The following is a 26,030-nucleotide window of genomic DNA, read 5'->3' on the forward strand; positions in this document are numbered from 1 at the left end:
TTTTGGTCAAATTGGTAACTGCATCATAAAGATTCATATAGTCTTTCATATATTACAGTCATTGTTTTGTGACTCGTAGAATTGAGGCCAGCAGCAGCTGAGCAACCTTGGAGCTTCTTGATACACTGTATTATATATTTTATAAGTCTTAAAGTAAATGTTCATTTTCAGCATTTTTACATAAACTGCTTACAGTATTCATGTTGAGTAGTGCAGAGAAGGTAACACATGTTTAAGAGAGCATGTAGAAGATGAAGGAGGAGTTGTTTCTAAAGGCACATGTGTGCATGTACAGTCAATACACAGAGTCCCCGACGACACTAAAGCAAAGTATAACTAAAGAGTGACCCTAGGGACATGGACGTGTCATACTATCACATGGCTGTTGGCACAATCAACCTACAGTACGATGCTGTGTGTTGCAGGGAAGTGTTTCACCCGGAGTGCTGAAGTGCAGGCCTTTAAAAAAAGGGATCACAGTGGCATTTCTGTTTTTCATTGTAATGTAGAACAGCAGCTGGGGGCAGGAACTAGTGCCTTGTTCAAGTAGGGCCATTTCAATAAATCTGTCTATAAATACTAATATCCATTATATAAATTGAGGAACATCGAATTGACAATGTACTTCACCAGTTCCAGGCAGGGGGCGCTATATACCAACAGGGTTAAACTGATCAGGTGAAAAGATTAATGGAATTTTCAGAGCATTTCTTTAAATAATGTGTAAATTATGTGAGCTAACCTACTCAGACTTGATTTCTCAATCAAATAAACACTTTGAAAAATGTAATTTAAACTGTATAGAGGTAGTTGATCCGAGGAACGTCACGAGGATACCCTGTATGTCATAACAAGGTAAGGCGGGTGCTAACAGGCCTGTGACCCACACATTGGTAAGAAACATTTGACTTAAAGGACAGGCTTTAAATTGCAGACAGAAGATCAGCAGGCTTCAACCTCCTCACCGAAGCATCATGGAGGGGTTGCTACTGGTTTAAAAAACATGTCCACGGTTTCCCTGCAGATTCTTCTGCAGAAGTTATGCCACATATTCTCCAAAGTACACGTGTCTATTATATTTACAATACAATGGAAAGATTTATGGATTATTATGTAACAGGCCTCAGGGGGTCAGGAACCAGAGCCCCGTTTGAGGCAACTGTTACTATATCTCATTGGAAAGAGACGAAACACAACACAAGACAAAAATAATGAAAAAGATTAAAAATAACTACTGTAGCAAAAAAAAAATTAAATAAACTGCAGATACACACCGAAAGTGACACAAAATGACCTCAGATACATGCAGAAATACAACAAAGAAATGGCCATTAAGAGAACAAATATGACCACAAAGAGATGAAAACTAACACAAAATATGCAAAATGTTGCACTATTATTACAAATGACCCAAGACAATGTGCAAAATCACTAAAAAAAGAAACGTGAAACAACCACAAAGAGAAACAAAGCAACCACAGTCTTGGTGTCCTGCTCCCATGTGAGAGGTTTTGGGTCCATGTACATGTCTGTTCCCAGGGGGCCGCTGTCTCATCCATTCTGGGAAATGAGAGGTTTAATGCTCCATCATTCAGTCACACACTTTTATTTCAGAGAAATGACGATGACAAATATCTGAACAGCATTTCTTTTTAATTCTCTAAAAAGTCAAAGAGCTTTATTGATATGATCCCACATATTATTTACATTCAAGATGACAGTGACAGCTGAGCACCTGTTTTATCTTTGTTCCCTTTTTCCACTTTCTGCTTGATAAGGACGAGAGCTTTGTGTTTGTTTGCAAACGTGTTTCATTCAGATAACAGTCTAACAATGGGGTTAAAATAGCCCACCGAAGGGAAAACGCAGCTATGTGCTGATCTGCAGGGAACCCACAGAAGTACACAACTTGTATGATTTCAGATCTGGAGCTGGAATCTGCAGTCACATCTGAGAACAACCCCGTTCTGATTTGAGATTCGAGAGTTCTCTGGGCCAATCAAGTGGAAGTAGTTCCTTATGAAAATATTATGCATTACAAAAATATTCATCCATGAAATTTCAATGGAAAAAAAAAGTAAGAAATGTATACATATACAATATGAAGTACAGTCTGTGTGGTGCTTCCAAACCATATTTTCACACATTACATTTCATCTGTTATCACCATCTGCAGTCGTGTGTATATTCGAAGTAAACATAATCAAACCAATATGATTATAATATCAAATCCAGGTGATATTTGAAGGAAGTCTGGAGGGGAATCTAGGACATTCTGTACAGGAGTGAAACAAACAATGCCGACTGAGTCGAGGCACTGCTCCTCCAGAAAGGTGAAATGAGTTCAGGTCATTACTGCTCGCTCTCCTTCAGCTGTTCCAGGTTCTTTGCTGGAGGTGCACCCTCCTTTAATGTGGTTGCCTGGAAACTGGCGGTCACACCCTGAGAGGCAAAAAGCAACCAATTAAATATTTGTAATACTAACAAATTTTAAATGGTTTAAATGTGCAACTTCAAAAAGGTGAAAGGCCATTCCTACTTCATACTACCAGTGTAAAAAAAAAAGATTGAACTTCTTTAAACAGTTAGAGTAAAAGGTAATTTACACACAACACTATATGATTTTCCAAGATTCCTCGTTGCTAAGAGTGCCAAGTCAATTTCAAAACCATCAGTATGCTTGGCCTACATTAAAAGGAAATACTCTATATTCCAATGTGAATTAACAAAATACATTTGAAATATAATATAATAGACAAACTCTCAGATAAAACATTCATCATTTATCAACCAGTCCAAAATAATGAGATAGAAACTGAGAGTTAGTCACAATCTTGACTATACACTGTAAACAATGAATGTATGCAAACCCAGCAACTGATACAATATGTTGCAGTGTACACCTGGATCTCTTTATATATTAAACCCATTTTGCATCTAAAGATATTTATACATTTTTGAAGTAATCAATGGTTCATGTTTTTGTAAAAACATTTTGAAAGCTTCATTACTTCATTTATGTTTGGCCACTTGGACAAACTCAACAAAGCTAATATGTTAACTAACATTTTAATGTTATAAATACACAAATATATAAATACAGCAGCTACGGAGCAAAATTATCGTTCATTTGGAGTTGTATTTCTGTTGACCTGAAAAATGTAAACTCTTTTAGCTCTGTTTTGGTCTCCACCGCCGCCTGAGGAGCTGCTCAATGCTCAACTATGTTCACCAGCTAATTGCTAACTGTGTCTGCTGTGTGAAGATGGGCAGGTGGTGATGAAGGTTATCAAGACGTTTTTCACTGAAAACAGCTGCACGTTTAAACTTGGCTGATAAGAGCGATGAGAGTGAAGTTGTGTGAAACCAAAACAAAAGACTGAAAGACACCAAAAAGCTCCATAGAGCTTAAAAAATGGTGAGGAGAAAACTCTGGTTTGTCACTATGAGTCATACCTTTCTTATTACACCTGATCAGTTGCTAATTAAATATATATTAGCTAACTAATCCATTAGTGCAGCTTTAAAAAAGGATATTTAACATACAAAAACGTCTATATTTCTGCCTCTCAAATTCTGACATGGACCACATGCAATTCTATAACTTTATTCTCAAACCTCATTACTGGATTTTACACAAGATCATTAGTACATAAAAATGACTGTAAACTGAGTTTAAAAAAGAGCACCATAGGGGGAAACAAATGAGTTGAGGTACTTGGGAAAACCTGTACTCAGGATGGAAACACAAAAACACAAAGTGACTTTGTGGAATAGATAAGCACATCTAATAGGTGACAAACCATTTCCTGGAAGTCTGAGTGAATAAGATAAAACAGCAGGTCAGTGGGTTTTCCATAAACTGGATGACTGAATGACACTGGCTGCAGATTAGGTCGATCTGATTTGTGAAGCCACAACAACAGGATATTTGACAAAGGCAACCAGAAAGTAATTTCCTCTCGTCATCAGTGATCATGACAACAAACCTGCCTCGGGCTGCAGATATAGAGATAACAGCTCTATCTGATCCACCCGATTAAAAGAAAAAACTCTATTAATGCAATTTGTGCTGCAAACAATAAACACTTAACCGGGTGGTTATATAGTGTGTAATAGTTCTAATATAACCTGATATATCTCTCAGCTGCACCATTAAATCAGTTGTAACATTTAATGAACACATCAACCTTTCTTTAAAGTTCATAGTTTCACTTTTGATACATAAGTATATTCACTGATTACTGTTATACTATATTATACTTTACTATACTTTGCTTTTAAATAAATAAAAATGAATTAAAGACTTCATAGTGTGTTGAAAATCAGCATTTCACTTACTTTCACAGCCTTGAAATGTTATATTTAAAAAAATCACCTCCAAGCTTTTTAGTCAGAAACAATATAGCGTAATGAAACTCAAGATGTAGCCAGAACCCTGTTTAAAGTGTGCTCTATGTGGATTATATACAGTCACAGAGAGGCTGTTTTCGTTACACTAATCTTCCCTGTATTTGGGTGCCAGCATAGATGGAGCAGGTTTTATTCATATTTGGATGAACTAACCTTTTAAATTGTGATGTTACTTATTACTTTGGACTTTGATTGCACTTTTCATCAACACTGACGTACCTGCATGCTCTGCTGGCTGCAGGGTGGCAGGCCATTGGACGTCCGACGGGCGTGTCTCACCTCTGTGCCCAAACTGAGCATCTGGTGGGCAGGAAGTGGAGGCAAGGCTGTTTTCGGTGTTGCAGCACAGGGATTAGAACGCTTGAGGGAGAAAGAGAAATCAAACAAAGAGGATTTCAGAGAAGGAGAAATGCATTAATGTAAGCCAATGTGCCATGGAGGCGTTGCTGGACACTCACCACCTTGGAGGCTGGGCTGTGGTGTGGTGGATGCAGAGAGGGCAGGGAGGTGTTGTAAGACAGCAGGCAGGGCAGCCGGCGTCGGTCCATGGATGCAGAGGAGTGAGGTCGCAGGCCAGATGCTGACGCAGCTGGAGACTGCACATTCCTGCCCAGGCTGTTTGACTTGCTTGCCCTGCGTTGGTACTCTATTGGAGACTGAAGGGCTACAGTGGACAGGAAGAGATGTCAAACACACCACACTTTTAAATCTGTGTATTTATTGAAGAAACACTGAGCTCTTGTACCATTAAGGAAGTTCCTCTGAGTCTCTAAGATCTGGACCACGTCATCGAGCCAGGCTTGCTGTATTTCCGAAGAGGATGCCTGCATGATGAAGCGCGTCACACTGCCGTCAGTCCCACGGGAGGTCAGGACCAGAGTGCTTGGATTATTCTCAGAGTGCTCCTCCACGCCCAAACAGCTGACCTGAAGCACACAAGAGACTCGTTTAACGGCAAGAAAAAAACAATAATCCAAGATGTTTTAAAGATGTTTCGAAGCACGGTTTCAAATCGCACCTTGATGCTGTTTTTAAAAGTGTACCCTGGCAAAGAGAAGCCTTTTTTCTTATCAATTGGCTCACTGAAGATGACCAGCTGCTCAAACAGGAAGACCCTCCGCTCCTTGGCTCTGGACGGGAAGCCGCTTTCCGGCTCGCTGACACAGAATGTATCCTGCTGCAGCAGCTTCCCCTGAGCTGTTATTTTCCCCTGAAACAGTGCGTTTGTCACAAACATTGTCATAGACTGTAAGTTGCCCTGCATGCGTTTCATCTGCGATGAAATAATCGGTGTCTCACCTCAAAACCTTGGAGCCTGCCCACGTTCATCATATCATTACAGCGTTTTGGCACAAAGCACATCACCTCCACCGCCCTCTTAAGGGGAAAACAATCGTATGAAGGAGAATCAATTACTGAAAACACCATTTTGTGATAAACAGACTGAGAAGAGTACTTTACACATGCAGCTGACAGTTTATTAGGTACACAGTTCAACATTTCAACAAAGACTGAACATTAACCTTCATTAAGGCAGGATTTATTGAAGCGCTGTCATATTAGACTGCATTTGTTTGGTGTACCTAATAGAGCGGCAGCTGACCGTATATGTATTTGTACCTGCAGCTCCTCGACATCCCTTCCTGCTTTGCTGTAGTACTTCAGGAAGTCCTGGGATTGCCAGTGAGAGAGAGGTTTAATGATTTTCAGTTTGAAAGTAAAGCACACCCGTGTGATAAAAATCAAGAAGGAAATGCTACTTGGATCTGACCATGATTATTATAGTCGCTACATAATTAATAATAAGACAAAGTGCATTGACTGCACCTTCCTCTGAGTTCCGGGGGAAACCTTTATGAGAAGTTTGTCTTTAATCTTTAATGCTGTTCCACACACAATCATGTTCAACTGCAAACCTTCAGCAGGAGTTGATACTTCATGATCCTCTGAACGGGTTTGATGAGCAGATCATTGAGCTGCAGCCTGTGTCCCAACTGCTGCCTGAGATCCTGTCAGGTGACAAAAATACAAAAATAAGAGATTTAAAAAGATGAAAGTAATCTTGACTGCAGTATAAAAGTTCACTCACCTCAAAGTAGGTCTCAATGTACTCGGAGACAATGTGCTCTGATTTGGGTTTGTTCTGACAGTAAACCACGTACATGTGAAGACGCCGTTCCTGGAAATAGAAGAATTAAAGAGAGAGAGAGAGAGAGAGAGGGAGAGAGAGAGAGAGAGAGAGAGAGAGAGAGAGAGAGAGGTCATGTGACAAGTGTCTGTGAGGGGCAGCGTGACAGGCGGACAGAGGAAGAATTAAGCCTCGGAGTTGCTCTGACTCTTAGTTCCGTCTCAGGTTTGTTGTTTCCATTCCCTTCAGGAGTTTTGGGGAGTATTGTTAAACCAGTGCAGGACCTTAGTCTCATTAAATAGTTCCAGTGGCTGAGAAAGAATTGTTTAATTTGCTGTAGCTTAATTCGGCATGCTATGCTACACTGAGTGGAGCTGATAGGAAAGCTGAGCAGGCAAAGGTTCGTGAAATCAAAATATTTTTCCCCCATTTGTCTTTCAATTCAGTTATTCTATGTTTTTAATTGCTTTGGAAATGATATTTGTAATGTGAGTGTGAATGGTTGTTTGTCTCTACATGTCGGCCCTGTGATAGACTGGCGTCCTGTCCAGGGTGAACCCTGCCTTCACCCAATGACAGCTGGGATCGGCTCCAGCCCCCCCGCGACCCTGAATACAGGATAAGCGGTAGACAATGGATGGATGGATGGATGGATATTAAAGCTACCACAAGGAACTTTCATTTTGTGTTGACTTTGGCAGACCCTTTGGACAAAAGCAGTAGTAGTGTTTCCATGAGGCCACAGCGTTGTGTCGTAAAGATCTGCAGCTGCCAGACTAGCCTTAAGAAAACCTCTCAATTTCCTGCAGCACTGTCTGACAGTCAAGTCCAGATGGGACCAGCTAAAGACAAGGTGGTGGCTGAAGCCGGGCGTGGAGCTCTTTGCCTCCAGCCGGAGCCCCGACAGCAGGTCGAAGGTGGCAACAAAGCCAGACCTGGGTCTACAAATCCTTAAATCTGATGTTGGAATTGGACCCGATGACAGGCATTAAGAGTAACTATATAGAGCTAGTTGTTTGCTCATGTATGTAGGCATCATTATTAAATGACAACCAGTTAAAAGCTCCTTGAAGTTGCTTTAAATAATCAGTACTTCCTAAGTTCAGTGTTAAACAACAACATATGAAAAACTTCAAGGGGGGCATGAATACTTTTTATAGAGCTCTTTCATTTCCAGCTAATTTTCACAAATGCCGTGTTCTCTGCAGACCGTCTTTAACACTGATTGTCGGCTTTGAGAGCTGGTGATTACAAGGCCGTCATTTCCGCAGCTGCACCTGCAGACAAACTGATCTACAACATGAAGGCGCATCTGGATGGCAGGGGGAGGCCAAGGCTTCACACACAGTCAGAGGTCTGATCTGTGAGACGGCTGTGATCTTCAGCCAAACTGAAGACACGCAGAGAGATGGGGAAAAAAAAAAAGAAGAAGAAAAAAAAAAACACTTGTCATCCATGTTTGTAACTCACTGATCTGTAGACTCACATGTTTGATGAAAAGCTGGGCCAGGCTGTCTGGATCACCCACACATTTCTCCAGCTCTCCCAGGAAGTAACTGTGTGACACAGAGTGGAAAAGGTCAGGCAGGAATGGTCATTCAGTCAAATACACACACACACACACACACACACACACACACACACACACACAGGAAACAAACAGCCACAGGGGACGTGACACACGCTGAACCACCATGAAACATGAGAAGCTCAGAAATATGTGCAACCTGTATGGGGGGGGGGGGGTCTCTAACTTACTCCTTATGCCAGTCGTAGATCTGGTGGATGTTTCCAAACACAATCCTGTCCTTTGCTTTCAGGTCCTCTGGCACTCCCTGATTGGCCATGGTGCCCATGTACCCCTATGCACGCACACACACACACACACACACACACACACACACACACACACACACACACACACACACACACACACACACACACACACGCGCACACGCGCACACACACACACACACACACACACACACACACACACACACACACACACACACACACAGATCAGAGGTTTCCGGATGGGAAAAAAATAGGTTGCGGTATGTTATCGATGTCAGTAAAGTCATATTGATTATTTAAAGGCTGGAAGAGAGACACACCTGCACTATAAGTCCAAGATCTTCCACATACAGCCTTTCTGTCTCTATCAGCTCTGTCAGCACATATCTTTTGAAACAGCAAAAAAAGGACATTAGAAAATAGATTTTTTTGGCAAAATCAAATCAGAAAGGTGTGACATCTTGCCGAGTTAGATGAAAAGATTGACACCACTCTTGTCTGACAGTGGCATCAATCTTCTTATCTAACTCTGTAAGAAAGCGAAAAAAGGTGTGTTTCTGAAAAATGTGGAACTACTCCTTTAGTGCAGAGGTCAACACCTACATGCTCTTCTCTAGGGCGACGCCTCTCTCCTCATCGCTGTCCACCGTCGCTGACCACTGGCTGGCAGAGTCATCGATCACAGTGCTGCCATCTTCCCCTTGGAGAGTGTTGATGCTGGATCTTTGACTCTACAACACACAAAGAAGACAGAACAGCTTTTGGTGAACATCGCTGCAACATATTATGTAAGAGGAGGCAGACAGGGAGGCATCAATTTCTGTGGGCTAAGGAAACCCAGAGGAAAGTACATTTTGTGCTGTAGCTATCATTAGCTAGGAGGTATATTATTTCACAAAAAAAGCAAAGATTGCAGAAAAGTCAGAGAAATGAATACTCATATGTGTAGCAGCAGTACGTCTTCCCAGTGCTGCGGTGGAGGGTTATGTCTGCTCATTGGGCATCAACCACACAAATTAAAGTCATAAAGCTTCATCTAGTGTGCCCCCTGACCCAGCCAGCATACGTCTGTAGCAATATATAAAGATGAGAGGGTCCTAATCATGGGCAAACCATCAGTAGAGACATATTATGCTCCCTTTTATAATATTTTTTTGGAAAGTCATGGCGCCCTCCAGACAACCAAGGAATCAGAGAGTAATAATCACTTTTTAATGTCACCCCCTGCTGCTGAGCAGACCTGCTGGGCAGAAAATTGGAAAAACACAACCAGTCCTGACAGACAAGAGTGAAAAATTGATAACAAATAAGCACCATTTTTTCCTATTTGACCAGTCAGATGAAAAAATGTCATATATTTTATAACAAACATCACTCCTCACCTAAATGCAGTATAATCTAATGTGACTTTGACTTCAATCCTCTTGACATACTGTAGCCTCATCTCATTTTGTGCGCTGCATCGGTGGACCAGATGATAATCCTTCTGTTGAGTCAGTTTGTAGGTCATTTCTGCTGTCTGTTTATTTTCAGGGCGAGTCTTTTTTTTTCTCTCTTGCTCTATTCGAGTCAACTGTTCCAAGTCGCCCCGAGGCCGAGTCAGACTGCATCTCTACGCTGGTTCTTTTCAATTAGTCAGCGGCCATTATAACTGAGCTGAGCTTGCTTGATGCACTTAATGTTTCCTTCTCTCTTACAGTAATTTCTCATCAGCTAGAAATCCATTAGCTCCTCTGAGAAAAGGAATATATCAGCATTTTAGGAAGATTTAGATTAGAAGATCACTCTTATGTCTGTAGGCGTGATATCTTGAGTCGCCAGTTAGCTTAGCTTAGCATAAAGACTAGAAACAGTTAGACTGACTTTGTCCAAACATAACAAAATACCAGCACCTCTGAAGGTCACGAAGTAAGACCTTGCATTATACTGTATATCCTTTGTTTTATCTATTCAAAAGACAACATGTAAAAATTAACAAAATGTCAGACTTTGCACTGGAGACTCCAGGAAGTTACTGCTCTCAGCTAAGAAATAGACCATCACACAATTACTTGTTCAAAACTTTTATAGACTTCGGTTTTTGTATATTTAAAGCCAACAAGTTGTAACATGAATAGGCGATCTGTCGAAGTGCTGGCAGTCAATTTTGTTTTCAAACAGAGCCAGCCGGGTGTTTCCTTCTTCTAAACTAAGCAAACTGGCCACTAGGTGTAGCTTTATATTTACTGTATGTAAAGATTTACTGCCTTCTCGCCTAAGTCTCAAGAAATAAATAAAGAGATGATAAGGCCTGACCTGGGAAGGACAGCATTAAAGGGTTGAGGAGCCAAAGTAAACATAAAGCTGCTGTTGCCGATTGGAACAATAAGACTGTCCCAAAGGAACATTGGACTGAGAAAAGCTGAAAGTGAAGTCATTTATCAAGCAGAACATTGTCCAAACAAAGCTACAGGAACTGAACCAGTGGACGGCCAAGAAAGGAAGGAAGGACAGGTTCACGCTGATTTGACGTATAGGGAAACCCCTTGCTTTGCCAGTCCAACGTCGGTATTTATGTTCATGTGTGGCTGTCGGCCCTGGAGTGCCCCTAGGCTAATTAGCTCTTTATTGCTTGGGCTGCCTGGGTGTCGTGACAGTACACGTCTCACCCTCAACCCTGACCCTGTTTCAGCTTGTTACAGACTGTTGATTACTTCCAGATGCCGCCTAGACAAGCAGGATTGATTCCACTTCACAGAGCCTTTCAAAGAGCATTCACAAGCGTAGAGGTCCCAGGAAAGTATTCATATGTGCTTGTGTGAAAATCAAATATGCAGCAATATGTGAATGTAAGTGCTATTCAATTGGCACAATTAGTGGAAGTCAAATAATGTGTGCAGATAAGAGGTCTTTCACATGTAACACAGCTGAAAAAGATGTGGGGGGGATGTCCATGTTTAGAATTCATAGTTTCAGAGTGTGTTGTTGAAACATTTAAGTGTTTCCATCATTGATCCATTAGTGACTCATGAGACCTGCATTACTTCAGGGTTAAATGATGAGAGGCTCAGAGAGATAATTGTGAATAGAGTGAAGAATTAAGTGTTGAGAGCACTTCTGACTCTGCTACTCTGGGCTGTAATTATATTTCCCATCAGGAAAAACACTGTTTTATACACTTTGTCATTTCACGCCATCACAGCAACAACACGTATTATGTTTCCCAGCTTTATTTGCACCACAAATTATTTTTATAATGTTCTAAAATAAAAAATAAAAAACTTAAAATAACTTTTTACCTTGTCTACTTTCTTTGTTCTTATGATCCAGTTTTCTATTTCTTTAGTTTTTATATTCTAATATAACTTATTTTGAGATATTGAATGCCTAGTTTGATAAAGTTCACTAATTAAAATTAGTCCAGGACCATTTTCAATGAATCAATCAATCTCAGAAGGGTCCACCTACAACTTCAGTATCTGCTGAGACAGAAATAGAATAGAACAGAACAGACTATAGATTAGAATAGTGTAGAGTTGAGTAATTACTAGACTCTGTGTGTCTCTGCCTTGCAGGAGGTCAGACAAGTAGCTCTGACAGGGCGGCTGTGGAGGTGAAGGGCCTGCAGGACCTGCAGGACTCAACAGGTCATCTTTCCACACCTGCAAAACACAAAAACAACAACCAACATGAAATGTTTTTCCTCAGGAGGTATAAATGTAACCGCCTGTCTCACCGTATCTCCGGACGGGAGGATGGTGTAGCTGTCGTGGGTTTCCAGAGGCCTCAGCTGAGTTTCACTGTGGGAAAGGGGCGATGGCGGCTGCCTCCTGTCTGACCTGCACATCTGCTTCTCGACTTTTCCCGCTCCTCCCCTTGCATCGGAGCTCAACTTGCGGACGGGATTGGTGAGCCATTTCTTGAGGGCGCTGACAGGGTGCCGTGATCCTCCAGACGAGGAGTGTGAGCAGGGGCTGGAGCTGCCTGAGGCTTGGTGGGGCACAGGGCCCACTGATGGGGTGATGCTGCCGGTACTGCAAGCCACAGAGTACGACTCGTCTACAGAGGGAAAAGGATTGGGTTAACATACAGCAGCTAATTGTGGGGTACATCCTCTCAGGTCAGATGATGCAGACAGATTTCTGCACAAAAATGTTGAGCAATTTCCTGTGTTAAGCCCTAACCGTAACTTTAGTAGCTGCAGCTACTGTAGCGACTAGTCCTAAATTATTATAAACACATCTGTTCTCATGTACTCATAAATGTACTTGCTAAATAATGTAGCTCGAGTGCATGCATGTATAAAAATGTATTAAACCAAAAAATGGGGACACTATCTTAAGGTCCATCATTATCCTGTTCAAGGTAGTTACAACAATTTTACTCAGCTGTGTAGGAAACTATAATGGACTACATGTTCTGTTGATCAACTGACATGAAGACAGCATTTTTGGGCATTTTTATTATTCTTAAAAGAAATAAATTCCATTAATGTAATTAGGAGATGGAGATCGTACTACCAACTTCTCAACAATAACATTTAAAGGATACAAACTGGAATGATTTATTCCCCCCGTCCTCAGTCACAACTGAGCCCATCACATCTGCACTGAACTGCCCTCATTCTACAACACTGCTGACACCCTTTTACGCCACAGCTGGATTTTGTTTCCAGCTCTAATTCTCTTGAGTGTGGAAACTGGTCCATTATCCTCTACCACACTGTTTTAATCAAGCACCCTAACATTAACATTTCACTCTATTCTGCTCATCGTAGCAAAGTGGAATCTTTCAGGAGGCTCATTTTGTCATTTTGGACTCTTGCCAGAAGCCACTATTCGCTGTCAGCACATTTATGTAAGCTGTAATCATAATAACAAGCTTTGAGAAGCCAGTGGAAATCTGGGTCATCCATTTGCCAAAACTGTCTGATACTGCCATTAAACAAGACTCCATATTGACAGTGATATATTAAATAATGTGTTTTTCATCCAGATTCATTTCAGTTCGCCTTTTATTTCATGGGGACCAGCAAAATCTTCCCTAAATACACAAATACGACATTGGTGATCATAATGTGTATATGTACAATATATGTAAAACAATGCAGGCAAGTAAAGTAGGATTCAAGACTGTATAAGATTGTAATTAAACTAATTCATCATAGAATGGGAAGAGCATTTGAAAGTGTTTGTGTGTTAAGTGTTTTTCTGGTGGTTCTTGGCTGAGGTTTAAACTGAAAATGGACTCATCATCAAAATGGATCTCTCAAGTTGTCCTGACCAACAATAGTAGCACAGATGCAAGACACTGAAATAAGAGCCACGGTAGCAGCTCTGTGAGGATCATAGAATGTATACAAGAAATGGACATAGTCGTCATGATGTAGTCATGAATTGGACTACAGTTTTAAAGCCTTGAGTTTGGCATTTGTGGGATTTTGGCGGTGGCCATCTTGGGATTTTTGAAACCTGTAAACGAAAGTGACCTTATTACATCTCGGTCAATCTGGCAAAGTTAGCTTCCGTAATTTGAGGTAAACCTTATAGCTAAGTGTTTAATTTAATTTAATTGCAATGGTAGCAACGGTTGAAAGGCAGCGCTGGCGAGGTCAGCTGTCAATCACACGGTAACCACGCCCTAAAGCATACTTAGCATTTAGCATTAAACACAAAGTACAGCTGATGATAAACCAAAGTATTGGATGAACACCAGTACACACACAAGTATAAGTATAATAGCTCATAGCAACGGCCCCATCTAGCATCCGCTTTCCCAGGGAGGCTCAGCAGTGTGATACCTCAATAATTGGGAGCGCAACTTCCGATCACCCTTTTTTAAGAATGGGAACCACCATCCCAATTCACAGGCATGGCAGCCAAGACAGCCAACAACATCTCTACAAATAACCATAAAATGTCTGTGTCTATGGCTTTACAAAAAAAAGACATAATATCTATCTATTATGTCACTCAAATAAGATAAATAAGACAAATAAGATAAATAAGACAAATACAACAGAATCAGTTGTACTAACAAGCACACACACACACACACACACACACACACACACACACACACACACACACACACACACACACACACACACACACACACACACACACACACACACACACACACACACACACACACACACACACACACACACACAATGTTATCACCCTGAACAAAGACAGACATCTGGTCTCCTTGATTTCTACCTCTCAAGATCAGGACCACCACTAACCACCTAACCATCTGTTAAAAATGATCAAAAAGTGCACCTTACTGCAGGCTTTTCTACAAACACATCAGAATTTTCTATGAACTGACTATTAATGGGGCATAATGGTCACTGTGACACCCAAATCCCTGCTGAGCTGAGTGACTCAGTTTGTCATGTTTGCTTGAGACACTTATGTAACATGTCATTTTCCCACAGAGCAACAGCTGGACCATCATCCGGCCTGCAGAGCGCCAGCAGTCAGCTTGCAACCATGCGATCTGTGAATGCATCCTCGCATGCAGGATCCAAATGACACTCAACATTTTCTTCATGAGCAGATGCAGAAAAACATTTTCTATGACCATTTTCGCGTATCAATGGGGCCGATTTTTGTAACTTCTCATGGAGGTGCTTTATGTGACACAACAATTCTCTCCTGCATACAGATGGATGGATTAAGGTTGTGTGGGGTTTAATTCTCACGGCAACGCGGTTGGCTCAGACAAAACAAGATGGAAAGAGAAGGCAAAAAAAGAGAAGACCAAAACATTAGTGAAGAGTCCGTCTCTCTGACAGTAACCCTGTCTGTTGCACTGAGGTCCTGGCAGCTCACCGCAGTAACTATGGCACTAAACAACGGTTTGATATATGACAATGGCAACTGATTGAAATTGAGTAGACTGTGGTTTTAGGTTTTGACCTGTTTTTCGAAAGAAAGCCACTGAAGCAGAATTCAGCTTAAATCACATCCAACCATTGATGAATACAAAGCTGCACAACATCGTCAGACAACTGTAGATAGTAAGCAGTTGGCTCACAACTCAACTTTATCCACTTTATTTCATAATTTCAAGACATACGCTTCCTCACATTCCTAAAGATAATTTAATGACAATAATAAAAGCTGTGCAAGATGACGGCGTGCAGGAGTTCTTCACTGACTAGGGTTATTTTAGTCAACTAAAACTGAACCTAAAACAAAAATAAGCAGTGAAAAACATTGTTAGTAAACTGAAACTATATGAAAAGTATACATATGGAGAAATGGTTTCTTTTAGAATAATCCAGTTTACTCTGTCTCCTCTGAGCCTTTTGTACTTAATGAAACTATTAAACTTTATAAGAGTATTTAATCAATAGCAACATGATGGAATATGGAAGAAAGGGTAAGTATGAATCATAGTGGGCAGATGGGTGAATATTTACCACTTGATTGATACTTTAAAATGACAACCAGACATTTAGACTTCAAAGTATTGTTAAAGGTTTATTTACAGTTAGAGTCAGAGTATAAAATAATTCCACAAAACGAATTCTAGGTGTATAAAGAGGAGCTTGTATATCTGCCAACAACATGTTGCATTTCAATAATTAACTCGTGTGAGAAGAATACTGTATTTGTGCTGCTTCTTAATTTACATCATGTAAGCCTCCCACTCTGCTTTAGCAGACGATTGGGAGACAGTTTCTTCCCCCACTAAATCCCATAAATGGTCATGGTCAGCAACAGCAGGAATTACTGAGATGCTGCTGGAGCTTCAAACAGCATGATGACACTTCACCAAATTTAAGCATGACTAAAGCTTTACACATGTAATGTGCCTGGCCTTCATTTGTGTGTACTGGAGAAGCATACTCTTTATGTGCTTAATTATGAAATTGTCATTATTGCAATCAAGCCCAGTCATTTTGGGGTTATAGGGTTTGCTTCACTTCCTGTTGTAATACTAATACTGCCAAATAAAATACTTCTCAGTCCACTGCGGTCATCACCGAAACTACACACTCAGCAACGCTCATGTCATCTGTATCCACTCACTCCTAAACAAAGCTGTTTATGAATCCAGGAGTGATAGATTAATAGAATTAAAAATGCACACACACACACACACACACACACACACATAAATGATGCATCTTCTTTGCGCCACATTTGATTAATGAGTGGGCCCATTCCAAAATGAGAGCGAGAGGAAAATTCTGCATTACAGTTACTTTCAAAAGCCTCAGTAAAAGAGTTTTAGCAGCTTTTACTTAAAATATTGCTGCTGACTGCTACTGCTACCTGATATCCACTGACTAGCTGCCACTGCTGCATCAACAAAATAGTTAAGTAAGTAATATCTATGATAACAATAATTTCATCATCTGTGTTGCCATATGCGTAGAGATATCAATAAAAGTGTATAACTGTCATGCCCGTGGTTTCGTTCACTCTTTGTATTCTTTGCTCTTAGCGTCGTTGACCTGAGTCATTATTAGGTCCACTGCATTTGCTGGTAAACTTTAACAAGAACAATTGTGATTAATGTCCCTTCACATCTCATGCATACACACATAATGTGTGTAACTGACCCAGTTACATTTTTGAGTGTAGCGAGACATGCACTCCTCATGCCACCACTTCCTTTTTCCCACGGCGCTGCAGGCTGCTGATGTGGCTTCTCACTCATACATTGTGGCCATCCCACATAGTTTTGGTTTTCTGCTCAACAAAATTCTAGATCTACCCCTCACTGAAGGTCCGGTCGAGGAACAAAGTTTGAGTGTAGGGTCAAATTTAATTATGGTGAGACCAAAACAATGGACTGAAAGATGCCAGAAAGCTCTCTAGAGCTGAGGGGGACTGCAGAGTTGGGTGTTATTTATCTGTGAGTTCATCAACATGAACAACCCTTTCACAGCATAGTCACTTGATTTACTTTTGATATGAAAAATAATCAAAAGAATAATAATTATAGCAGTAAATTGCTGATCATAATGTATCTTACACTTTCATCTTGAGAAAAGTGTGTGGTTGAAGCATCAAGTTGTTAAATATTACTTGTTTACTCTGGTTCTCTGTGCTTTGTAATGTTCTTACTCCAATGATGGCTTTAGTCGTTACTGCAAAACCTCACCTCAGTCAGTTTGTAACTTGCCAGAAGTCGGTTTAGTTTTTACAAAGTTTGCCTGCTACAATCGTCGCAATGGCAGCGGTACACATAAAAATGGCTGCCAAGTTTGATTTGATTAGGAATGTCCGTTCTACTCATATTCTATTTCTATGGCACATACTTATATCTAGTACATTCTCGTGAATGTCTCAGGAGACCCTCGAGGGAATATCTCAAAATGTGGCACAAATATCCACCCGGACTCAAGGATGAACTGATTCGATTTTGGAGGTCAAAGGTCACTGTGACCTCACATCCGTCCAATTTCCATGAACGCGATACCCCAAGAACGCCTTGAGCGAATTTCTTCAAATTTGGCAGAAATTGGACTCCATTTTAGTGGTCAATAGTCACTGTGAGATAAATAAACAATTTAGATTAATTATGACAATTTTGTTCTCTTAAAAAAAAAAAATCTAAATATTTAATCTATATTTCTGGTTTGATGCATTATGTAAAAACACTTTTGTATTTGCTCTACAAATAAGCTTGCCTTGCCTAAGAAGAGAGTCTGCTGGACATTTCTCCTTGAGGGACACAAGATCACGTCTAAAGGTTTAAGATCAGGCAGTCCTGGTTCAGCAACAATATTCCAAGAAAAACACGCAACCACCAAATGCAAAAGTGCAACATGGCTTAGTCTTCAGATACCCTTCTGTATATAGGTGCTCTGTGCGAGACGCTTTTGTGCTTGTTAGTCATCATGTTTACTTCTTCACATACTGGCAATGATGACCTCACACACACTGGTGGACTAATGGAGTGTTAGTCATGGCAGTATCTGAGCCACAGTGATGTATGTGTAATGAGACAGTGGGATTGTTGGCAGGACTTTTAAGTAGATTTCCAAGCAAGTTCCCCTGAAACAGACTTTATCTGGAGGTGTTTCTCTGCCTTTATAAATAGCTGTTGGACATTGAGCCAAATGAAATGAAACACTCAATGAGAGAGGTCGTAGAATCAAGGAGTTATAGGGAGGAGGAGGTAGAGGGAGAATAGAATGCCACAATAACAAAAGAGAAAGCCCCAAACTACATCAGAACGACAATTGAAAATAAAAGACATGGCTCTCCAGCTAAAGTATTCTTGCAGAATAAAAGCGGTACAAAAGAATATACAAGATTGGATAAAAAAGGGAGAGCCGGTGCTATCATGATTGTAACTGCTAGGCTTTCAACAAAAAGCAAAATCATTCACGGACACACAAACACACAAAAAGGCTATTTTTAGAGAATGGAAGAAAACACATTGTATAACAGCAATTCTCACACCACATAACACAGGGGGTATGTAGCCCAAAGAGAAATGTTTGATATGTTCTTATCCTTGTGATCAAAAGTGAGAAAGCGAGGCATCATAACTCAAGGCTGTTTTCACTTTATATTTTTAACATGTGAATGCACAGGGTCTGTCAGAGAAGCTCAGATCGGGGCTGTTCTGTAATAACTACACGAGTAACTAGAAAGGCCGGGGATTTAAGGGTCAGCCAGTAATGAGATGTGTTTGTGTGTCTGTATGAGTGCATTTTCAGAATTGTTCTGAACCTGAGTCACGGTATTGTAGGGGTACAGATTAAGAAAATCATTCTCTGTTTTTACATGAAATACAAAAACGCTGCAAAGAAAAATTACTTACTAATGTATGCGTATGTTTTCATCTAATCAAATATTATTAATCATCTAATTGAATTTGTGTTATAGCCTACACATATCTAGCCCAAAACTGACTCGGCGAAATGTACCAAAAGTTAACAGTCTAGTTCAAATGTAATTATATATTATAAAAAATATTGTAAAAAGACATAAAAGCTTTATGATTTTCCTTCAACCTCCAATCAGTTGGTAACAAAAGTAGAAACTCTTTCCTTTACCACCAGTTAGAGAACGGTTAGTTTTGTAACAGTATCATTTTAGCATTTTATTCAAGCTCATGCTTTCTAAGCAAGCTAGGGAGCTAATGCTACACATTCACAGACACCACTACTCTTAAGTCTTGGACTTTGTTGTGTTATCTTTGATGTTTTCTAGATTTGTGTGGGTAAATTTCTCTTTTCTCATACTGTCATAATGTTAAAATCCTTCAGCTACTGCTAAAGAGCGCTGCTACAGCAGTAGGAAGCATACATTCTTCATATCATCAGTAGAAACAAAAACAGAAACACTTTCATCTCATAATATCAAATTATTGTCAAGGATACAGAGATAGTAATGAAGATGTTGTATTCTGGGACTCATAAATTGAATTTCTTTCTTTCCTAAGATGATATCTCACTCTGTGTGTGTGTGTGTGTGTGTGTGTGTGTGTGTGTGTGTGTGTGTGTGTGTGTGTGTGTGTGTGTGTGTGTGTGTGTGTGTGTGTGTGTGTGTGCCTGCATGCACGTGATGTGGTCTTTATGACTAGTTTCATAAGGAGAGGATGTCAAGGAAGTGACTCATTGATTAATGTGTTTCAGAGATTCAGTGCTCAACAGCAACTCTGGCTGTTCTTGTCTGAAGGCTGTCCTTCTAAAAACAAACTGCTAATTTTATGTAAATTAATCCATCCTGGAAAAAATTAATATTAATGAAACTGTCACAAATCTTCAATCAATACTGCCACTGTGTCATCTTGTAGAAGACTATCTAAAAGGCTCTTGGTTTTTTATAGAATCAGAGTTAAAGGAGTGTTCAGCCCTTTCTCTTTTTTCCCCAATGGTAGGACTACTGATCAACGTATAATATATGTTTGCCAATGCTATTTGTAGCTCCAATACAGAGGAATTTCTCACCTGACACCAACACCAAAGTTGAGGACTGTCAAAAATGACCCAAAAAATCTGGCAGAGAAAGGCGGAGACTGAGGCATCCCGATCCCTGGCATCTCAGACTGGCTCTAGGGATGTAGAATGTCACCTCTCTGGTGGGGAAGGAATCAAAGCTGGTGCTGGTGCTGGTGCAGGAGATGGAATGGTACCAACTAGATATAGTTGGGCTCACTTCCAGGCATAGCACTGGTTCTGGAAACAAACTCCTGGAGAGGGGCTGGACTCCAGGCTTTTCTGGAGTTGCCCAGGGTGAGAGGCGTCAAGACATTGTAGTTTTCTCCGGGAATGAGAGGGCCATCTCTATGCGACTGGAAGTCACTGAAAGGAAGCCCCTGATTCATTGTGTTTAAGCACAGAATAGCAATTTGGAGTACCCAGCCTACTTGGAGTCTCTGGTTGGTGCCCAGGGGTCCATATTAGGACCCCTGGGTCCAATAGGGGACAGGTACCATTTGGCAGAAGGGCTGCAGCTGCGGTGGTTGACAAAGTCCTTCTCGAGACTATCGAGAAGGACCTTCCGTTGGCCTCAAGGAAGTTATGGCAAACTGTCAGAAGACTCAGAAAGGGAAAGCAGGGTTTGTCTAAGGCTGTGTTTAGCAGGCAGAGAACTGCGGACCTGGATTGGAGAGATTGTCGAACGGTGGAAGGAACACTTTGAGGGACTACTGAACCCGACCAATACGTCCTTCGTGGAGGAGGCCGAGTTTGGTGACTCTGGGGAAGAAGCGCCGTTGTCAAACCTCAGATATAAGAGGAGCAAAGCGGATCCCATCCTAGCCATGGAACAGTGGAGCAATGGATCTACATGTGTTTTGTGGACTTGGAGAATGCACTATGATTGCGTCGCTTGGGTAGTCCTGTGGGGGGTACACCACACACTGGGGCGTTTTGCAGCTGGGTGTGAAGCAGTCAGGATAAGAGTCAGTACCTCCAAGTCTAAGGCCATAGTTCTCTGCTGGAAAACCGTGGATTGCACCCTTCAGGTTCTCAGGGTCTTGTTCTCCAGTAAATGGTAAATGGAACTACATTTATATAGTACCCTACTAGTCTTCCGAAGACTCAAATTGTTTCACACTACATGTCAGCCTCCACCCATTCACACACACATATTCATACACTGATGGCAGAGGCTGCCATGCAAAGTGACATCTGCCCATCAGGATTTAATCTGATGCACATTCACACCCCGATGGCACAGCCTGTCGTGAAAAAATTGGTTTTCAGTATCTTGCTCAGGGACACTTTGACATGCTGACTGGAGGAGTGAACCGGAGACCTTCGGTGACAATCAAGTGCATCTCCTAACATTGCAAAATGTTGTGAACAAGCAAAACAATAAATTATCTGTAAGAGCGTTCTCCACACGGAGAGAACAACTACAGTAAAGGTCCTTGTGAAGAGCATCTACATACCTCTAACTCGAACAAAGCAGCAGCCACATTTGGTGAGCAGTTTTCTGAACAGGTGCTGACACCCACATCCTCGCTGGTGGTGACCCCCTCTCATGATGATCCACTCCTGCTGCTTGACTCGAGACTATCAGAAGCAGGCATCATGCTGGACGTACACACATGTAAGCATGTGCAGACACACACACACACATGTACTATTCCTGTGGTAATACCCAGATGAGATGGGAGGAAAAGTGTACAGATAGCTCCTCAGTCATAGTCCAACTCTGAGTAGTAACCCCTGGGACGCTGTTTCTATCCCATGATTTGAAAAAATAGCAGTGGAAAAACCGAGAGAGACAGCACTCTCCTCCACTCTTGTCTCTCACTGTGTGGTCAGATAATGGGTAAAGATTATGAGGGACCAAAAGTGAGGGAGAGGGAGAGGCAGGGAATGGGAGGGGCTGTGATGGGGTGGTGGCTAACACACTGCTCTACTGTGCCAGCATCTGTTTCTCAGTCCCACCTCCTCTTATTCCTCTCCCCTCCCCTTCTGCTCCCTCTTCCCTCTCTCCTCACACCTCCCTCGTCAGCTTCTCTTCTCAGTGTTAGGTCTGTGGCTGAGGGACCTTCAGTGCTGTCATTGCATGAGCAAAGGACTTATGATAATAAATAAGCAATGATTTAAATACAACAAGCTGAATTACTAAAGTATAATAGAATTACATGAAATGTAATTGCATGCATGTACGCAGGCAAACAAAAAACAACTACCAGATTTTGTTATCTGGGTTATTATATGTCAGTGGTCCCCAATATGGGGAATATTGAGGAATTGCCTGCATTGTTCTGGATTTCAACATGGCGACGGATGAGCCATTGGCTAGCAGCTTACAGTGCTACCAGCACAACAGTGCAAACTGGGAGTTTCTCTGTATGTAACGGGCAGCATCACACTTTTGCTCAAAAGCAATAAAAGTAGCACCAGATAAACCTGCGCTTACAGATAAATTATGAATCAAATCAGATCAAAGAAGTTTATGGATGATTATGTTTTTTTAAACCTGTGAAATAACCTCCCTCTCTAATCAAAAGGCAGTTGCCTGCTCTCCTTTGTCACCACAGGTACCAAAGCATTTCCTCTGCTGTGGAAAAACTAACATGCGGAAATATCCCACACAAAGCAAACTGAGCCAGCAGGATGGAAACGGACCGATTTAATCTCAAAACCAAGATTAAGCATTCACAACTAGATGATCTTCCGAGCACAGCTGTCCAGGCTTGTGGCGTGTGATTTAAGGAGATTTATGCGTATACTCATACGAACCCAAACATAGACAAAGTCACTGAAGAATAAATAACAGGAAGAGAAGACGTCAGCTGCTGCTTTCTATGTGACACGCATACTGTATATAAAACAGCTCCAAGCACATGCACAGATAGATAACCATACACTCACGTTGGGTCGACCAACACGACCCTGGCATCTCAATCCACTGAGGACAGATTATAGCTATAAAAACATCGAAATGCTCCTGCTCGCTTGGCCATCGAGTTAAGCTTTTAAAAACTCTGCGAACATGTTGATCCATGTGAGCTGAAAAGCACTGATCTCTTCACAATGTAGGATTATTGAATGTGCATGCATGTGTATGTCGGTGTGCACACTGCACACAAAAAGCACACACCTAAGTAGCCAATGTTTAATCATCAGGATAAGTATGTGTGCTTTTTGTGTGTGAGTGTGTGTGTGTGTGTGTGTGTGTGTGTGTGTGTGTGTGTGTGTGTGTCTGTGGGAGGGGGTGCTTCTAGTATTTAAAATCTCAAATGCATCCATAATATTTTGTGTGTAAAGTGAAAGATTTTCAGTCAAAAGTCTGCTGCTCTTCCTGTCAGCTAGCTCCCCACTAGGGCCGACATAAGAGGGGCACACAACAGTAAACTATAGTATTTCTCAGGGAAGACTGAAGCAGATAAAAAGACTGTGTTACCTTTGTTTCCTGCCGGCAGAGTGGACTTCCTGGCCCACTTGAAACGTGTGTGGATGCCCCGACTGTTTTCATCCGACAACAGTTTCTCCCGGCTGGGGTCTGTAACCTAACACAAAAGATAGCTAGAACAGTTAAACACGTTAAATTAAAAACACCTTGTCACACCTTAATGAAAAGCATTTATGTGTTACTGGATTTAAACTTGACTGTAAGTGTGACAGGTTTATGGGTCGCAAACAGGTAAGAAAGAGAGATTGAGCTAATTATAACACTTTTCTCTTTTACACCCCTCTCTCTCTCTTTCCTATTTTTGCTTCAGCCTAAGAGGTTTCTTATCTTATCTGAGGAATTTCCCTTAGAGGACTAAACTGATCGGGAGAGTACGGGACAACATGATGATGGCTGATGCTGTCTGAAGAATTAGTTCCTCTATTCTAATTTCATTTTAAAAGTTAAACTTCTATGAATCTATGAAACACACAAAAAACACACACAAAAAACAGACATTAAGGCTTGATTTGTCACACAAACAACAGTAAAATTGTGTCAGAATTGAACATACAAGTCATAATATAATAATATAACTATGATTGAATCAACCCTATTATTAAGAGAAGTGAATATGACAATTTATATTATAGGATGAGCTGCAGCAATGTTTGGGTGTTTCAAGTCCTATTAACAAAGAAGCTAAGGATCATCTGTCACAATTAAATGCATACAGAACATTCTCTCCTTCTGGCATTTGTGTTATTAATGGTGGGTCTAACACGATAACATTTCACCCAAAACAAGAGTAAAACAAGAGAAGCCCAAGTAGTTTTTAGCATTGAAGTGGAGTTATTTCCATCACCTCCTTTGAACAACGTTAGCCTTGTGGACCAAAGACACTCACTTTATCAACCCTGTATCCCATGAGTTGTTGCGTCCTGCCTTGCACTTCTGCCAAAGTATTCATTTTGCATCCCTTTGTCTTCCGTCTGTCCTAATGTGGCGTCCTTTCTCGTCAACTTAATTTCTTCAAATTCCGTCTTCGCCCGGCATTTAAGCATCCATACCCGGTCCTTTGATTTTTATTCAATAAAAAGACAAATAAACAACAAAGACGAAAAGCTTCAAAAAGAAGATCTCCGTCGTCCTGGCTGATGTCCAACTGAAGGACAAAAGTAGAAAATCGGGCAGAGGACAGCTGTTCAATTGCAGTGGGATCTGTCCTCAGGCCTTCTGGATAATAGAGGGGTCAATCTGTCAAGACAGATCCAGGCACGTCTCACTGGTCCCACAGGCTAATTTCAGTCTGTGACCATTCCCAAACAGGATTCTTAAGTCAAAATAGCTTCAGTAAAACTTAGTGTTTTAAATATTATTGTCACTGAGTAAACCCGATCCTACTGCCTACACGATTGCCTTGTTGTATTATCATCATCATCATAATCATCACCATCATCATCATCATTATTATTATTATATAACAAATGCATCATAAATGGCTACTCCATAGTTTCCCTCTTTGTATTATAAAGGCTGAGATAGCCTCTGAATTGTGCGGGAAATCCCAATAATGTGGTAAGCCTTTATCTGAGAAACATCAGCAGTCAGTAGCCGCTGTTGCTCTTGCTGTTATAACTTGGGATCCGTCCCATCTGTTCAGAGAAAGTCAGTCAGCTCTGATGGGATTTGATCGTCTGCTAGTCAGTCTTAACAATTAACTTGATTCCTCTGGCTTAAACAGTTGACGGTTAACAATTTATACATTTACAATTGGATTAATGACTTATTTGTGGACGGGATACAAAATGGGGAGATTGTTTGCATGAATGCTATTTTTATATTCCAAAGAGGATGAGCTGTGTTTGTTGTTGTCATGTGATTGTTCTTCTTTTTCCAATTTTCGTCCATGTTTTTCTGTTTATGTTCTCATTTATACTTGAAGTTTCTTTTCTTGATATGTGCAATTTCATCGTGGGTCAAATGTACCTGTGACACTTAATAACCGAGTTTCATTTACTTATTTTCAAAAAAATTAAAAAAGAGAAAGAGTCAAAATTGTGTGGAACTTCAAGGAACTCTCTCCAATTATAAGAAGCAGGTAGTATAGACAACAACGGTGTTGAAAGATGAATATGGCCAGAGCAGAAAGTAATCCTCTTTATAAAGCTGTTGTAAGTGGGATGAGCTAAGCACAGAAGCTGCACCTACAGCGTTGCCGTGAAGACGCTGTGAAGACTCCTCCTTTCAGTTTTTGTCATCACAACAATACTTGGGATGGAAATTGGAAAAGTATCTCTATTTACAGGCCCAGGAGGAAGCGGTGACCTCTCAGCTGATCTGAAAACACGCTAGGAGTGTTGGAGGAAGTGAGAAGTCAG

General features: G+C 41.0%; 1 protein-coding gene across 1 annotated transcript; it reads right to left on the bottom strand.

The window, feature by feature from the left end:
- Positions 1–1,205: 1,205 nt before the first annotated feature.
- On the bottom strand, positions 1,206–22,063 carry arhgef25b (Rho guanine nucleotide exchange factor (GEF) 25b). The gene is made up of 16 exons (XM_084028615.1): positions 21,692–22,063; positions 12,051–12,373; positions 11,863–11,976; positions 8,939–9,066; positions 8,656–8,722; positions 8,300–8,403; positions 8,028–8,097; positions 6,503–6,592; positions 6,330–6,422; positions 6,034–6,084; positions 5,713–5,790; positions 5,432–5,623; positions 5,159–5,339; positions 4,872–5,077; positions 4,633–4,773; positions 1,206–2,442 (listed from the first exon to the last, which is right to left on the bottom strand). Exons 1-16 carry the CDS (start codon positions 21,783–21,785, stop codon positions 2,353–2,355), a joined length of 2,022 nt encoding a protein of 673 aa, XP_083884741.1. The 5' UTR covers positions 21,786–22,063; the 3' UTR covers positions 1,206–2,352.
- Between the last annotated feature and the right edge of the window lie 3,967 nt (positions 22,064–26,030).

Source organism: Eutrigla gurnardus (genome assembly GCF_963514095.1).
Source record: "Eutrigla gurnardus genome assembly, chromosome: 2".
NCBI classification, from domain to species: domain Eukaryota; kingdom Metazoa; phylum Chordata; class Actinopteri; order Perciformes; family Triglidae; genus Eutrigla; species Eutrigla gurnardus.

What these genes read in the sequence shown, in the direction of transcription:
- arhgef25b (XM_084028615.1), bottom strand. Translation starts at nt 21,785, where the DNA reads ATGAGAGGGGGTCACCACCAGCGAGGATGTGGGTGTCAGCACCTGTTC. An exon ending in CCCAGCTTTTCATCAAACAT is followed by an intron (nt 6,593 to 8,027) that starts GTGAGTCTACAG and finishes TTCTATTTCCAG; the next exon opens with GAACGGCGTCTTCACATGTA. An exon ending in GCAGGCTCCAAGGTTTTGAG is followed by an intron (nt 5,624 to 5,712) that starts GTGAGACACCGA and finishes GCACTGTTTCAG; the next exon opens with GGGAAAATAACAGCTCAGGG.